The sequence below is a fragment of the Suncus etruscus genome, chromosome 7, assembly GCF_024139225.1.
Source record: "Suncus etruscus isolate mSunEtr1 chromosome 7, mSunEtr1.pri.cur, whole genome shotgun sequence".
Lineage (NCBI taxonomy): Eukaryota > Metazoa > Chordata > Mammalia > Eulipotyphla > Soricidae > Suncus > Suncus etruscus.
The window spans coordinates 12,179,160-12,196,737 of record NC_064854.1 but is presented as its reverse complement, the minus strand read 5'-3'; the positions used below and the strand labels follow the sequence as shown (position 1 = coordinate 12,196,737).

Below are 17,578 nucleotides of genomic sequence, written 5' to 3'. Positions count from 1 at the left end.
GCTTCCAGACCCATGTCCCCTCAATACCCTGGGATTGGGCTATGAGGCTTCTGTTTCAGCACACCTGGAAGGCTTTGGGTAGAACCAGGCATGACTTCATGCAAGGCAAGTGCCTTATCCCCTGTATCTCTCCAGCCTGATATGCAATTTATTTTTCTTTGGGTGAATAGCCAATGGTGCTCCTGGTCTTGTTTCAGGGATCACTCCTGGTAGGCTAAGAGGAACCATGTGTTGTGCAAGGAATCAAGACCAGGTCATACTTATGCAAGGCAAGCTTCATACCGTCTGTTGAGTGAGGCCTGTGTCTCAGATCCCTGAAGGGGTAGTTTTAGTGAGACATGGAACCTCAAAGTGGTCTGGATTGCATCACCTCAGGATAACTGGGTACCCCTGCCCACACCCTCAACAAACAGGAAGAGGAAGCACTTACTCAAATCAGACTGCAGAGATTCTTGTCTGGTTACCGGAGAGAAGATTCCCAAGCAGTGCTCTGTGGGTCCCAGAAGGTTGTCCTGATGGAAGGTCTGTGCCAGGAAGATCCAGGGCTGAGGCTTGAGGATGCCATTCTCAGGGCTGTATCACTGATGTCTCTGCAGTTGAATGGGGAAGAGCTGGTGAACCCTAACTTCTGTTCTATCTCCCAGGCCCTCCAGTTAGTTTTTATCACTGTTAATCAAGTCCTTTCTCTAACTCTGTCTCCACGTGACAAGTCAGGGCTACCGATTCTATAGTACAATGCTTGGTTTCTCACTAGCTAGCAAAAAAGTAATGGGCCTGTCTACAGAAAATCATGGCAAGAGGTCGGGAAGCTTGGTGGGCATGACCCTTTGGTGTTCCGAGTGGCTGTGTTCCCGGGGCTGCCGAGACCTGCTCATCTTCCCCCTGCACTACCACACCAGCCTCTGCACTCCTAGGCCTTTAAAACAATCATGCGAAGTCACAGAGACACAAAGTGTGTTCCAAAGACACCCAGCATTGGTCTTATGCAACATTTAATTTTGCTGAACTATTTTCTTAAAACCCAAGTGCGGGCTTGATGGTGGTCAGTGTATCCTCCTGTGTTCAGGGCTCTTCCTGGAACAACCTCAAAGCTCAGGAGACCAGGAAGTAGCAGGGATCCAACCTCGGTCTGCTGTTTGTAAAGCCTGTGCTTAGATGGTTGCGCTCTTTCCAGCCCAGTGACTAGGGTGTTTGCCTTGCATGTGGCCAACCCAGGTTTGACCCCCGAATTTGCCAAGAGTGATTTCTGAGTGCAGAGCCAGTAGTAAACCCTGAATACCCCTGGGTGGGGCCCCAAAAGCAGAACATAACAAAAGAAAAATCACACCCCTACTAAATGATAGTAATCTTGATAAATGATAGAATCTTGACAGATTCTTGGTTTTGACAAGTAAAACAGGCAGATAAGAGTGTAAAAAAAAAAAAAAAAAAAAAAAAAAGGTTGCTCTCCATGACACTACAGGTCCCCTGAGCACCACCAGTGTTTCAAAACAAAAGTAAAAAGAATCGGGATGGAGCAAATAAGGTGTTTTGCTTTGTATGCAGCCCACCCAGTTTGAACAGGAGCCTACCTGGAGTGATTCCTGAGTGCCTAGCCAGGAGAAACCCCTGAGCACTGCAGGGTGTGGCCAAAAACAATCACAGACAAGAAGTGAAGAATACTATAGGCCTGATTTCAGAACCATAGAGATAGGAGTCTCCTCCACAGGAGACTCAGTGGGGGAATCCCTTTGGCTGCTTCAAAATTTTAAATCACTGTATGTGGTAGTTTCTTTTAGAACTAGATTAGCTTTCTCTCTGGTAAATCAAATAACACAAAACAGAAACCAAAAAACAAACCCTTTGCCCACTTTACTTTTAGTTTTTCAACATTTCAGTTTGGGGGGTTTAGTGCCATGCCTGGTGATGCTTGGGGAGGTTTCACTCCCAACAGTGATTGGGAGATAGGCTTGACCCTGGGGCCCAAGCATGAAAAATACATGCTCTTCCACTGGATGGATATGGCCCAAAAATAAAAAATGCATACTCTAGGTCTTTGGACTCTCTTCAATTTATTATTTTTAGGCCACACCCAGTAATTGAGGTTATTCCTCCATAATTGATGATTAATTAATAACCAATAAATAATTATTATCAATAACAGGGTTATTCCTGTCTGTGTTCAGAAATTACTCCTGGCAGGCTTGGGAAACCAAATGGGATGTTGGAGATCATACCTGGGTGGGCCGCATGCAAAGCAAACACCCTACCTGCTATGCTATTGCTCTGGCCCTTCTTCAATCCATTTAAAATCAGAACTGCAAAACTCTACTAGAGGTTGGAATAAACAAGAGTTCCTTATGAATCATACTATATTCAAAGAGTATGGAAAGCTATCAGATGAACAACTAACTGATGGTAAGAATCAGGATACTCAGGGGCCGGGAAGGTGGCGCTAGAGGTAAGGTATCTGCCTTGCAAGCGCTAGCGTAGGACGGACCTCGGTTCGATCCCCCGGTGTCCCATATGGTTCCCCCAAGCTAGGGGCGATTTCTGAGCGCATAGCCAGGAGTAACCCCTGAGCGTCAAACGGATGTGGCCCAAAAACCAAAAAAAAAAAAAAAAAAAAAAAAAAAAAAAAAAGAATCAGGATACTCAAAGCTAAAGAAATAGAAAAGGGAACCTTGTGCATACATGATCAATCCAAGTCCGATCCCTGGCACCATCTGTTTGTCTACTGGGCCCAGCCAGGAATGACCCCTGACCCCTGGTTTGGGCAACAATACACAAACCCACAACAAAGAGAATCATAATCAGGGCTGGAGAAGACCGGAGGGCTACCAGTGGCCTCGCCCCCTTTTGGGTACTCCTTCATTATACTTCTGTCAAATGAGTTTAATTAGAATGTTTTTTTTGTTTTTTTTTTTAAATAGTGCTGGATATGGTTGGAACTCATGCAAGGCTTGTGCTGTACTGCAGTCTCAACTTGGCTCAGGGAGTTCAGTTTCAACCCAAACTTTCTCTCCCAGGAGAATTATCAGAGAAGTTAGTCAGACACAAAGCTTGTGATTTGGGGTTTTTGCCTGCAGGTTCGTGGCACATGAGTAAACTGAAATGTGGGGCCTGGCAAGCACAGCTTAGTGTGTGGCTCCTTGGCTCATTCTAACATCTCCAGAAGGAAGAAACAACAATGTCCTCTCTAAATCATAAGAGAAGGTAGCATTTATTCCCGGGTTGGTGCTGAAACAGTTCACTTCTTGTCTTAGGAAAAATAATTAACTTTGTATGTTCCACCATCTTTAAAAAATAAGCTGTTTCCAGACACATCATGCTAAATACATGAAATCATTTAAATTTTTTATTATGACAATTGACATATACTGAGAAAGAAATGACAGAATATAATAATAAAACATCTTGAAAAAAAAGTTACACAATTGGGCCAAGAGCTATAAAAATAGCTACAGGCCTGGTTTTTAATACCAAGAGTTCTGCTCTGACCAAAGTGAGACTTTGAACATTTCAGCAACAAAAAACATTGGCGCCAGCCACACACATTTTGGTTGTCACAAGAATATGGGACTCAGACAATGCACTGTAAGACTATAGACAAGGTGTGCATACATTGCAGTTAACCCCTGAAGATTTATGCTACTAGGAATTCTCATGTTTTGTGCACAATTTACTTTGTGCACGACCAAAATACCATTTCCAGTTGTCTAGCCGGCCCCTTCCCGCCCCATGCAGTGTATTATTTGTGGCAGAAGTCTTACTCTTCCTCCCTGCTCACCACCAACAGCACAAACCTGATAACCTCAGTTTTCTAATGATCTGGAGTTTGGGCTCCTAGCTTGATCCTCCTCAACAAAATAAAGCATTCTGACAACCTATTCATCAATCATTTCTTGAAGCACAGGAAAAGAACGCATCTCATCTACTACATGAAAACTCCAAGAGGCAATCTGATCAAAAGCCCCCGAAATCCCAGTTACTGTTAGTAAACCAAAATGATAATAGAACTCGTACCATTAGCAAGAATTTCTATTTTTCATCTTTGAACAAATAGCTAATAAAAGGACACCCACATTTGCTGACTTAAAAGGTAGCTTATATAGGCGAAAGATAGACGAGTGCTTACGAGTAATGTGCTATGAAGAACCAGAATGACAAAAAGCACTGGCATCTAGAATGATCTCAAGGGGGTTCAAGTTTTGTTTGGCCACATCCAGCAATGCTCAGGGTTTACTCCTGGTGGGGCTCCAGGGACCATATGGGATGCCAGGCCTCAAACCAGGTCCAGTACATGCAAGGCAAGAGCCTTACCTGTTCTAATACTCCAGTCCCAAATGTGCCATTAAAAAAAAAAAAACAAAAAAAAAACCAAACTGGAAGCTCTACAAGATTTCAATATACATTTTTTTTTAAAATAAATTGAGAATTTGCTCTTGAATCTTTTTCTTTTTGCCACTGCCACTCTCGGCAGGTAAACATTCTTGGGGAACCAAAACCATAAATATCAGACCACGACACTCTATACCCCTTCACCCCTACTTTTAGCCTGAAAAGAAGCTCTGCCCGAGTCCCACCCCATTCCAGCACAAGGAGATCCCTTTCAAGATGTATGCAGACCCTCCTGGCAGATTCAGTGCCAAGTGATCAAGAAGCTACTTTCATTACAGAACAAAATACCAGGTCAACATTAAAAATACCATTGTCGTTTTGTAAATCACACTAAGATATGCCATTAAATGCCAAATGCAGGCAGTAATAGCTGAAGTGGAAAATACAGTTACATGAATATAAACCAGATCTCTGCATGTCTATGTAGGCATCACATGTGTGCATATGTGTACAACTTCATGTAAAGACCATAAAGCTTTGGAAACAGGCTGTCAGCTTGCCTCAAGGCTTGAACATCTAGTAAAATCACCTGTTGTGGGAGAATGAAAAAGACCATGGCACCAAATTTTAGACAAATTTAGGTTTAACTTCACAAGGCGCCTATAGCTGTTTCTAGAATGAACACACCTGTAAAAAAAAAATGTGACCTCAAGCAAAAATAAACTTTTTTTTTGCAACATACAAAATAAGTTAAAAGGATTCAGAAGGCCTTGAGCTATTTGTTTCCCAACAGCTGTATTCTGACTATCCATTAGCATGACAGGGCTCCCGGGTCTAGGACCAGAACTCAATAAATTCAAGTGAGACAAACCTTCAACACTTAAATTGGACTTCTTTAGAAACTAAGGATTTAGTTAGGGTTAACAATTCCATTCTTGACTTACAGCACCCAGTGGCAGAAAGAACAAATAGGTCATTCAAACCCTTACCGCTTTTTCTAGATGGTACTGGTTGGGCAAAAACACAGTAGTTACTATAAAAAGGATTTTTTCTTTTCTCATTTGAAATATCTAAGGACCTTAATATACAGGTCTGGTCATGTAATAATTTGCTTGGCCCTTTCATGAGCTTATGCACAGAATACAAATTTAAGTTGTTATAAAATTGGTTTCTTACAATCCCCAATTGAAAAAGAAATTAACCTTACATGACCAAAATATGAGGGGGGGGTGCCTGGAGATAGTTCAGTGGATAGGGTGTCTGCCTTAAACGCAGAAGAGCCCCTTTCAATCCCCAGTTTCCCATCTATTCCTGAGCCCCATCAGGAGTGATTCCTGAGTGCAGAGCCAGGAGTAATCCTAAGCACAGCTGGGTGTGACCCCAAAACAAAGCCCAAGAACCCAAATGGGAGGCTGGGGCTTCGGAGAGAACCATGGATGGAAGCCTGTGCTAGTGAGAGGGTTTACAGGGGGCACCAAAGTCCGACTCTGCAATGATCACACTACACAAACCTACATTCTGGTGTATGCCATTTCTTGCACACGAACTCTGCAGTGTGACTACTCACATGACAATGCTTCTAGGCACTCAGAAAATGTTAACTGTTTAAATTGAAGGGACCTGTTTCTGATGCAAATTATAAAATGTTCACACAACACAAGAACCGAGTTGAAATACATGGGTAGCTAAGGGCCTTGCCTTTCAGCATTAGTATAAAAAACAGCAATTAGAATGCCGCATCCAAGGTAGGTTACAAGTACACAACTGGGAATGGTGGAGAGAACAGGAATGGATTTTATTCTAAGAATTTCAGTAACAGGTACTAAGCAGAGAACTAGGGAGATTACAGCAGATAAGCAATCCTGGGATTCCGTACTCACGAGAACCAGGAATACATTTTTTAGGTCCAAGAGGAATGTCACTATTTTCTCTAGACTTTCTGCAATTAAATGTTATTCATAATTTCCTATCAGTTAGTCTTAATATAGTTTTCAATGATTTCAAAAAATTCATTTTTTATTTCTTCTATCACCTAAAGTATGTATATACATACTGATACATATATAGATATATACATACACAAATCTTCATTCCACTTGAGAAAAGGGAATCTTGGAATACTTTTTCTATTGTAGTGAGTCAATGCCAAGGATCACGGCTCCATCCCACTAGGGGCAAATGTCAGAGTTCATAACTTTTCGGGATATTAAATTTGTGGATTCACGAGGCTCCTTTCAGTTGTATGGTTTAACAAACTAGTCAGTGATTAACATTTTGTATAACCACACGCACACACACACACACACACACAATAAGCTAAAAAGACATTCCCAGTGACAAAGGGAATCTTGTGACTTAAAAACAGTATTTTTCCATCATTGTAAGGCTAAATAAATAACAAGCAAACATTTTAGATACACTTTGCTCAAATGTACAAATTCTATCAACCAAAAATAAAAATTAAAGAGTTTTAGTATCCTCCTAAAATTGATGTTTTAAAATTTGAAGAAAAAAAAAACATAACCAGAAACAACTTCTCTAGTATTCAAAGTCATTGGTTCTTTGGCAGGTCACATTAATATAAAACAGACTAATGGGACTGGAGAGAGAGCACAGTGGGTAGGGTGCTTGACTTGATGTGGCCGACTGGGTTCAAACACAGGCATCCTCCCCAAGCACTGGCAGAAGTAATATTTGAGTGTAGAGCTAGGAGTATTCCCTAGGAAATGCAACCACAATATGTCAAGTTGAATCTTGAAAATACCTCTGCAACCAATTTCCAGTACTGTGCCAATACTGGAAAATATTTTCCATGAGATACTATTTCATCAGCATATATACAAAACCAAGTGTATGGTTTTAGTATTAAGTTTCTTCAAATATGACTTATTTTAATTCAAAGCTCTGCTTTGTGGAATTGGGCAAGTTTTCAAATCAAAACAGAAATTGCAAACTGAATATTCTGAATACTAAACTACATCTCCCTTCAATACATTTATAGGCCATGAAGGTTATCAGAATCCATCTTGTACTGAAAAAGGGAGGGTTAAAGGATTAAAGGACTCTATAACACAGCAATATGGTGATCTAAATTCAAAGTTAGCACTATATTGGGGCCAGAGAGATAGCACAGCGGTAGGGCGGTTTGCCTTGCAAGCAGCTGATTCGGACAGTGGTTCGAACGCCGGAATTCCATATGGTCCCCCGTGCCTGCCAGGAAAGACTTCTGAGCGTAGAGCCAGGAGTAGCCCCTGAGCGATGCCGGGTGTGACCCCCCTCCCCCCAAAAAGTTAGCACTATAGAGAACAAGGCTCAAAGATGTCCTCACTCCTAGATAAATTCCTTAGACATTTTAGTTCCGAATATCTGAATTATATCCATTATATCCTTGGATAGTTAGTTTTTCTATATTAAAACAACAACAAACAATATCCTCAATGCATGCTGAGTTACTACTTCAGGGTACCGAGAACTGAGAATCTTCCGGGGACTGAATATAATAAGTATTGAGCAACAAGTCTCTTTCATACAAGTTCAATATTTAATCTATGTAATAAAAAAGTGCTTTCATTGGTTTAGTAAAAACTCTAAGATTTGAAGGAATTTACTGTCAAATTCACAAAAACATGATTCAAGTTTGGTGAATACTAGGCAGCAAAAAGCTGTTTCCTGGGGCCAGAGAGAGGTAAGGCATCTGCCTTCTATTCAGAAGTCCCGGCATCCCATATGGTTCCCTGTGCCTGTCAGGGGTGATTTCTGAGCGCAGAGCTAGGAGTAACCCCTGAGCACTGCCAGGTGTGACCCAAAAACCAAAAAAAAAAAAAAAAAAGTTGTTTCCTAACCTAGCTGGTTGGCCTCTGACTGGCTGCAATCGCCTGTCCTCTGACGATTACCTTTGGCTCACTATAGAAGGGTTAAGAGAATTCCTTACTTTACAGGAGGCATCCTGTCAGAAGAAATAATTTACCCCTTAAAAACGTAAGGCAGTCTCTCTGAATTGACTTTCCACATAGAAGCAGGAAATGAGCTCGGGCCGGTGCTTGGAAGCTGCTCTGGGGGGCAGCGGCTCATTCAGCGGCAAGGCGGAAATGGTTAAATGGGAGGGAGATGGAAGGAACATTTCGACCACTTACTTACCTGCATGAGTCAGCATCTTCCTATTGCCTCTTCTAGAAAGATTAAACGACTCACTTTTGTTTTGTTTGGGGGCCACACCTGGCTCTGCACTCAGGAATTAACTCCCAGCAGGTCAGGAGATCATATGGGAAGGCAGAAACCAAATCCATGTCAGCCGAGTGCAAGGCAACCATATGTACTGTATTACCTTTCTGGCACCAGACTTAATATCCTTAACCAACTTTCAAATAAATGAACCAGACCTAGCTAGAAACAAGGCTGGGGGAAGTGAACAGCTCCTGACCTAGTTCTGTCCGCTGTGAATGTCAGCCCTTCCCCTCCATTCCACTGTTTCAAAATAAAATAAAGATTACAACTGGCTTGGAAACACATGCTACTGGTACACCCTACTTTTAGGCTGCTTTCAGTATTTTATTGTTTTATACAGATACATACATTACTAGAATCAAAACAAAAACTATGGGCAGGCACTACATAACAAAAGTGAAACAAAAGAACAATGGCTACCAACTTTCAAGGCCCAAACCTAAGATTTAAAGGGGACACCTGTTGAAAAAAAGAAAAAGTATAAAATCGCTAGAGGTATTTATAATGCAGATCTAACGCCAACGTTTGAACGATAAAAAGAAAATTAAAAAAGAGATGTGCTTTACCATATACTAACAGAGCACATAGAAATCTTCATTTGGAAAGAAAATCTATCAAGTTCCTTGGGTCAACAGACACAGCGTGACTGTTGCCTGCAACAGACACAGCAGGGACAGGACAACCCCAATGCCAGGGCTCAGGGGTTCACAGAAGTAACAAAGGCTGAAGGTCTCCAAGTCTGCCAGGCAAGGTTTACCTTACTCACAAGTGCTACAACAGTGTACAGCGTTAGTGACGGTGCTGCCTTGAATGTTAACAGCTGGAATAGAAACTCAAGACAAAGTTCATATTTTTAGTGTCAATGATATATTGTGTTAGTTACAAACCCTTTTCTCCAGGAAATGAAGGGCCGATTTTTTTTTCCTCTCAGTTATTGAGACTTTTGAAATGGACGCCATGCCATTCAATACTGATAGATGTGGTCTCACTCATCGCTATGTTTGCTGTGAATCTAGTCATGAATTTTAACAGAAATCCAATAATGGCCAAGGAGCAAAACACTCAAACCTCGCTAATATATCCAGGCAGATAGAAATTCCCACACACACCCACACACCCACACACAGGCACAGATACATGCTAAAAGTCAAAACTAAAAACCTCCCAAAGGAACTGCTTGCTTTGTAGACTTCAATTTGAAGTAGATACTAAGGGCAAGAATAGACCAGTTTAAAAAAAAATCACCTGAAATCCTTTCCCCTACATCAAATGTGCTAAAATATCGTCAGCTTAACATCTCTTCATGTTATGTATAGATGAATTTCTTCCAGAATATTTTAGATAGTTAAACATTCAGTGGCCAGAAGAGTTACATTATCTACAGTTTACAATCCACCTGGGCCTTAAGAAAAGCCAATCTCACATCACGAACCCTCCATGATAGTCTTATTATAGGCCACTTCACCTCTGCATAAAACTTAAAAAATTCTGCTGCTAGCACAATCAGTTGTCAAAGCTTCATTATACATACATCTTACTACACAAAAGCTTTTCAGATGATTTGGAAAAAAAAAACAAAAAACACAAAAACAACTTTGCTATAACAGAAAATTAGGTTAGAATTTTTTAGCAGATAGTTCTTTCTCAGTCTCTTTTTTTATTTATGTGTGGTTATCTCCAATAGTAAACAAGCTGATATCATGAACGCTGTTACTAAATGATTTCCTTATGATGTTATCTACAATTCTCGAATTATAACAATACAGACGAACTTTTAAATAGTCTGTCAATCATCTATTCCATGAATGCTTAAATATAATATATATTTAATATGAAAAAGCTAAAGCACAAGTGCTTTCTCCCACCCCTAATTCTGTTTTGGGTCCTCAGAGATTTGGAATGCATTCTTTTCCACATTTTTTTTTTTTTCACAAAGTCAGGAGAGCTCAGGAAATATAAAGTCAAAAATATACAAATCTTTGTTGTTATTATAATAAGATTTTCCCCCCTATGAATGAAATTGCCAAGGACCATGAACTTGGAACCAAAAAAAAAATCAAAAGGAATTTACAGCAATTATTTCTCTTCAGAGTTCAAAACGGGTCACTTCACAGAAAGTCTTCAGGGTTTGTGGAAATAATTCTTCTAAAAAGTCATTCTGTAGTGGAGTTGTCTAGGAAAAATAAAACAGCTTTTAAGAACTGGCCCGCTGGTGTTGAGAGCTACCGTGGAATAAATTAGCACAAAAAAAACGGGGAAAACAGGTCTTATAACTGTTCACTGTTACAGACATAATCAACAAGGTCAGTCACTCTCAGGAGTTCGTCTTCCTCCTCTTCTGGGGCCCCTGCCTCTGGTCCATCGCTTGTCCCATTGGGGGCCAGGCTGGCACTGGCTGTACTGCTGTCCTTGGGTGTCTGGGGCTTCTCAACTGACTTCCCCATCAAGTTCTCTATGGCTTTGCTGGGGCTCTGCCCATTGGTGGAAGGCAAGTCCACTAAGCTATAGTCCAATGGGCTCCCCACCTTGCCGACGTTGTCAAAGTCCTCCTCCTCCTCCTCACTGTCTAACTGGTAGGGCTTCTTGGAGCTCTCCTGCTCGATGGGGCGGGCAGCGGGCTGCTCACTGAGTGAAGGCTGCCCTGTGTCCCCGGGAGCGCTGGCCACACTGTCCTCCTCGTCCGTCTCGATTCGGTGGAGCCGCTTTCGGGATGGTTTGCCCTCCTCCGCCTCTGCTTCCGATCCCTCGTCGATGCTCCACGGCCGCTTCCGCACACACTGCTTTGACTCCTTCACCAGTTCCTCATCTTCAGAGTTCTTGGACAAGTAGCTCTCTAGAATAAAAAGGACATTTGTAAGCCACTGGCATATGGAATCGGGAACATCTAAGTGATTCCCACCAGACATCTTAAATGGAGCCTGTATTTTTCCCCTCCTGGTGTAGGGAGTGGAGTGTGGGGAGTTCCACCTAGGCTGCTGTGTATGTAAATATTTTAGGGGATTATTATGTTACTGACCCTACCCTGATCGGTGATTGTGCCCTACGCTAGGGAGTGACCCGACATTCTGCCCCCACCCTAGGGTGGTACCTGATTCTGCTTCCACCATTGGGTGGTATCTGATCCCACCATTGGGTGGTACCTGATTCTGGGGGATAAAAACAAAGATCTGTGGAAGGCGAGAGGCTTTTGGCTGGAACTTATCCTGAGTCTTTGGACTTCAGTCTTGTCCACCAAATAAAGCTAATATTTCCACAAGCCTGACTGTCTGCGAGCTGCTTACCCGCCGTTTCACCTCAGAACCGTCGGCTGGACAGGGTGGCAGACACGTGCTCCGAGCTGGAGGGGAAAGACCTCATCCTCCATCCCTCCATCAGTCAACCCCATCAAGGGCTGACTTGCAACACTAGGCCAGGCATCTTTGCCACTGCTTGTTTCCCAATTTGTGAAGATAGAAGTATTTCCTCTCAGAAATTCATCTGAATTTCGCCACAAAGGCCATAGTGCTCTTCACAGAGGATGTTGCGAGAGACGGAATCAGGGCCAACTGACACAGGTCCTTCATTTAACTGAGTCTACTTGTGGATATGTGGTCAGGGGCCTGACCTGGCAGTGCTCAGGCCTGGTACCTGGGTCTCCAACATTCGAGGCCTGCACCTGGCCCAATGAGCCAATCTTCCACAGATGTCCCCCAGTCTTCTTCACTGCATATCCCCAGTTCTTAGATGATCTTATCTGGTTCGTGCCTACCGCCTATCTGTTGACTATCTTTTATAAGAATCCTATATTTGACACATTTCTTTTCTAAGTCTCCTTTATTCAAACTGGTCAAACTACCACACAAAATCTATGGTTGGCTTTCTAAAGAGGCACCTCAAAATCTTAAATGTAATGTGTCAAAGCTTTACTAAATTTCTGCCTCAACCAGATTGGCCACTTTAAAAAAAATGTACTCAAGGCTCACTTTTGGTTGTTCTTTTTTTTTTGGGCCACACCAAGCGGTGCCCAGGGGTTACTCCTGGCTGTCTGCTCAGAAATAGCTCCTGGCAGGCACGGGGGACCATATGGGACACCGGGATTCGAACCAACCACCTTTGGTCCTGGATCGGCTGCTTGCAAGGCAAACGCCGCTGTGCTATCTCTCCGGGCCCACTTATGGTTGTTCTCAGGGATCACTCGTGGCAGTTCATGGGCTATCTTATGGGATTCTGAAGGATTGAACTCCAGGCTCCTCAATCTGAGTTGTCCTGATTTCTACCTCTTCTAGACATGTAATCATCCTGGTTCCTTTCTCCTCTATAACCCAAAATTCAATCTTTGAGGATAACCTTAATCTCTGTTCAAGATACTGCAATTCCAATCAACCGCGATAAATTTTTTTGGGTCATACCCAAAGGTATGCTCAGGAGTCACTCCTGGTAGTGTTTGGGGACCATATAGGTATGTTGGGGATGAAACCCAGGTGCCATGCACAAAGCAAATGCCTTCCCTGCTGTGCTATCACTAGGGCCACCTCCAAATATTGTGTGATGACTACTGTGCTATAAAATCTGGTGGTACCCTGCCACATGGCTATTTTAAGTCGACATTAAATTAGAAAAAAAAAAAAAACCCTAGAAATCTGTAGTTCCCAAGTGCCCCTCATCACATTTCAAGTATTCAGTAATTAAGGGGCCACTGACTACAATACAAAAAAGCAGGGGCCGGAGAGATAGCATGGAGGTAAGGCGTTTGCCTTTCATGCAGAAGGTCATCGGTTCGAATCCCGGCGTCCCTTATGGTCCCCCGTGCCTGCCAGGAGCAATTTCTGAGCCTGGAGCCAGGAGTAACCCCTGAGCACTGCCGGGTGTGACCCAAAAAACCAAACACACACACACACACACACACACACACACACACACACACACACACACACAATACAAAAAAGCAAAGACATGGAACATTCTATTATGCTGAGTGTTGCCCTTTACTGGGGGCTTACAACTAGGGGGAGGAGTTAAAAAAAAGAAAAGAAAAGAAAAAGCAGAGGCTGGAGAGATAGCATAGTGATAGGGCGTTTGCCTCGCAAGCGGCTGACCCAGGACCAACGGAATCCTGGCATCCCTTATGGTCCCGCGTGCCTGCCAGGAGCAATTTCTGAGCAGAGAGCCAGGAGTAACCCCTGAGATCGCCAGTGTGGCCCCAAAACAAACCAATAAACAAAAAGCTTATTTTCTATTACAATATTCAAGTCTGCGTGAAAAGCTTCAAACCAGTATTTGTGCAAATGGACAAATGCTGTAGAGCTAGCATAGGGGTTAAGGCACTTAGCCTGCACATGGAAACCAGGGTTAGGTCCCTGCTACCATATAGGTTCCCCTAAATCCCACCAAGAGTCTCACATTAGGGTGGCAGAGCATGTTAAAGTGTTTCCTTTACAAATGGCTGATCCCAGGGCCAGCGCGATAACACAGTGGTAGGGTGTTTGCCTTGCACACGGACCTTGGTTCAATTCTCAAGTGTCCCATATGGTCCCCCAAGCCAGGTGCGATTTCTGAATGCAGAGCTATGAGTAACCGCTGAGTGCCACCCTGAATGTGGCCCAAAAACCAAAACCAAAAAACATGGCTGATCCAGACTAGATCCCCGAAATTCTCATATGGTCACCCAGAGAATCGCTAGGTGTGGCTGCCAAACCTCAGCACTGCAGTCTCCAAGCAAGCACTACTAAGCAAGGCCCAACCCTCTCTCCCAAAGCAGGCAGCAGGCAAAACTGGCTGTCTCTGAAGACATTCTGGTTCTAAATATACTTCCACAGGCCAGAATGCTGCATTTTCTTGCCCGCAGCCCTGATCATCCTTTTCATCTCTTATTCTTCTTTCCTGCCTCACTGTTCCTCCATCTACTACCGCTCTGCTCTTCTGCCACCTGGATGTGCCAAGTTCAGACTGAACCCAAAACCTTCAATCTCTTGTGCCACCCGAATCTGGTTTCACTCTTTGTTTGGTGGGGAAGGAGGGGACACACCCGGTGGTGGTACTCAGGGTTTACTCCTTGTTCTGCACTCAGGGATCACTACTGAGGGGCTCTGGGGACCATATGGGATGCCTCAGACTGAACCCAAGTTGGCTGCAAGCAAGGCAAGCACCATATTTGCTGCACTAACACTCCAGGTCTAAGTATCCCTTTGTTATTCCTTTTCAGATTCATACCCAATATTTTATACCAAGGCACAACTCCAATGTCTTCTTGGAGAGCAGCACCTATAAAGTCTCAGCCACGTCCCCATATCCTTCTCTTCTCTTTCTCCATAGCATTTATTTCCATATCATATATCATATATTTAACTTATTCTGAATATTATCTTTTTGTTTGTTTTGTTTTTATCGGTCACACATGGCAGCACACAGGGGTTACTCCTGGCCCTATGCTCAGAAATCCATCCTGGCAGGCTCGGGGGACCATATGGGATGCCAGGATTCGAACCACTGTCCTTGTACATGCAAGGCAAATGGCCTACCTTCATGCTATCTCTCCGCCCCTGATTATTATCTTAATGCCTCCAGTAAGTTAAAAATGAAGATAGATGCCTTTGGTTATCATTTTTACTATTCTGTCACTAGTGCCTTGAATAGTTCCACAAATATTTACTTCTAGTAGTTTAACAGAAACGTTTAAATTAGTTCCTTGCCAGGTATCATCTGTGTTTTGCTTTTGGGTCACACTCAGCTGTGTCGAGGGCTTATTCCTGGCTCTGTACTCAGTAATCATTCCTAGCTGGGCTTGGGGGAATCCTATGGGGAATCAGGGATAAAATGTGGGCTGGCTATATGCAAAGTGAGTATCCTATCTACTGTTCTATCACTCCAGCCCAGGAACCACTTCTTTAATAAGTAGGCATAAAAAAAAATAGTTTTTGAGTACAGAAGACTGATTACACTGAAATCCTGAGAATGGAACAGTCTTAGTCTTGAGTTCCCTTCAGAAGTTCCTTTTCTTCCTTGTCCAAGCTTCTGTGTGCTGCAGGCTGACTCTTACCTTCACTCTCTGAACTGGATAGCCTGCGCCTGTGAAGGCGCCGGATTTCTTTGCCACGCCGTAAACTCTTCTGGGAACCGTCACTCTCTGAATCTTCTTTGTAGTTGATTTGCCTTTTCTGGTTCCTTCTGGATCGTCTCCGCCGTGTTTCTACAAAATCGTCACTAAAATCATCACTAAAATCACTTTCTGTGGAGGGAATAAAAGGAAGAAGAAAGTTATCAAGTAGAAATCAAAGTTCAGGGCCCGGAGAGATAGCACAGCGGCGTTTGCCTTGCAAGCAGCCGATCCAGGACCAAAGGTGGTTGGTTCGAATCCCGGTGTCCCATATGGTCCCCCGTGCCTGCCAGGAACTATTTCTGAGCAGACAGCCAGGAGTAACCCCTGAGCACCGCCGGGTGTGACCCAAAAACCAAAAAAAAAAAAAAAAAAAAAATCAAAGTTCATTGGGAGGCAGAGCTGGAGAAGCCCTGGGCTAGAAGCCTGGTACTGGGGAGTTCCCTGAGCACTCACACGAAAGCCTTCCACACCCTGGAACATGAAGAGCCTCTGAGCAGTGCAAAATATGGCCCCCAAATACCAAAACAATAAAGTTTTATGTCCATTAAAAAGAAAATTAGGGTCCAGAGTGGTGGCACAGTGGTAGGGCATTTGGCTTGCACGTGGCTGACCTAGGTCAGACTGCGGTTGGATCCACGGCGTCCCATATGGTCCCCCCAACCCAGGAGCGATTTTTGAGCACTTAACCAGGAGTAAATTCTTAGCATCACCAGGTGTGGCCCAAAAAACAAAAAAACAAAACTAACAAAAAAAGAAACTCAATTAGTTTATGTTATAAACCATAAAACTATGGTGGACTAAAAGTACATGGATTAAGACATCTGCTTCAAAACAAGTAATTCAGGGGTGTCAGTGAACATCAAGGGCACTCTAAGCTTAGTGGTGGTGGGGATCATTGGCAGGGCTTTGGGGATAAAAGTCACCTCTCTCTCCTCATCCACTTGTGGTGTTTTTAAATTTAATAAGAAGTCTCTGACTCCACAAGGCACCTATGGCTGACCTTTTATATAGTCAATAGAGAGAATCATAAATGGTTACATTAGTGATCGGTGCTAATTAAAATAAGCGGCAACACATAGTCTAAATAATAAAGCTAACTGGTGATTCATCCTTTTCCATCCCAGACATCTGAGAAATGATCTCAGTTCACTGAGGATGACTGTTTCCTAGGAAACAGTGAAGATAAAATTCAGACACAGAAACAATTGGCATGAAAGAACTAATCATGAACCCACAAAGACGTCAGCAAGTTAATGCACCTGTCTTTTCTGAGATATGTCTGATGTGAAACATTTCGTAAGACAAAGAAACCAAACTGCAGAGTCCTCCTAAGAATTTACTGAGCCACCATATGGTGGATGAAAGTCATCTTTACCAGAATCCTGACTGTTTTCCTCAGACTCCTCTTCCTCATCATCATCAGAGTACTTTTTCTTTGGGGTCTTTCTCCGCAAGCGCCTGCTCTGCCTCATCGGCCGGGAGGAATGTCGCCTCAGTCTTCGGCCACAGAAGTCGGTGTCGCTGTCCTCATTGGATGGAGGGTCCTCTTCACTCTCATCTGGGTTCTCATCAGACACCACAAACTCATCTTGAGAGCTGCCAAGAGAAAATAGCAGGGTTAGGGGAGGCACACTTAACTTAAGATGGCACTTAAGAAGCTATCTGGGAGAGTTCTGCAATCTTCCCCTCAAATTCTAAATCCAGTGAAGCAACAAGAAATATTTTTTTTTGTTTTTTGTTTTTGGGCCACACCCGTTTGATGCTCAGGAATTACTCCTGGCTATGCGCTCAGAAGTCGCTCCTGGCTTGGGGGGACCACATGGGACGCCGGGGGATCGAACCGAGGTCTGTCCTACACTAGGGCTTGCAAGGCAGACACCTTACCTCTAGTGCCACCTTCCTGGCCCCAAGAAATAGTCTTAATAGAAAATCTGGATTATAAAATTTCTGATTTAAAAA

At 43.2% G+C, this 17,578-nt stretch overlaps 1 protein-coding gene across 1 annotated transcript in view; it reads right to left on the bottom strand.

Annotated features, from left to right (window-relative positions):
• Nucleotides 1-10,744: 10,744 nt before the first annotated feature.
• RSF1 (remodeling and spacing factor 1) overlaps nucleotides 10,745-17,578 on the bottom strand; it is a 109,480-nt gene continuing 102,646 nt past the window's right edge. The window contains exons 14-16 of the mRNA XM_049776230.1: nucleotides 16,995-17,215; nucleotides 15,560-15,748; nucleotides 10,745-11,377 (exon numbers count right to left, since the gene is read on the bottom strand). Coding sequence (XP_049632187.1) covers nucleotides 10,812-11,377; nucleotides 15,560-15,748; nucleotides 16,995-17,215 — 976 coding nt within the window. The 3' untranslated portion in view covers nucleotides 10,745-10,811. The remainder of the gene's footprint in view (nucleotides 11,378-15,559; nucleotides 15,749-16,994; nucleotides 17,216-17,578) is intronic.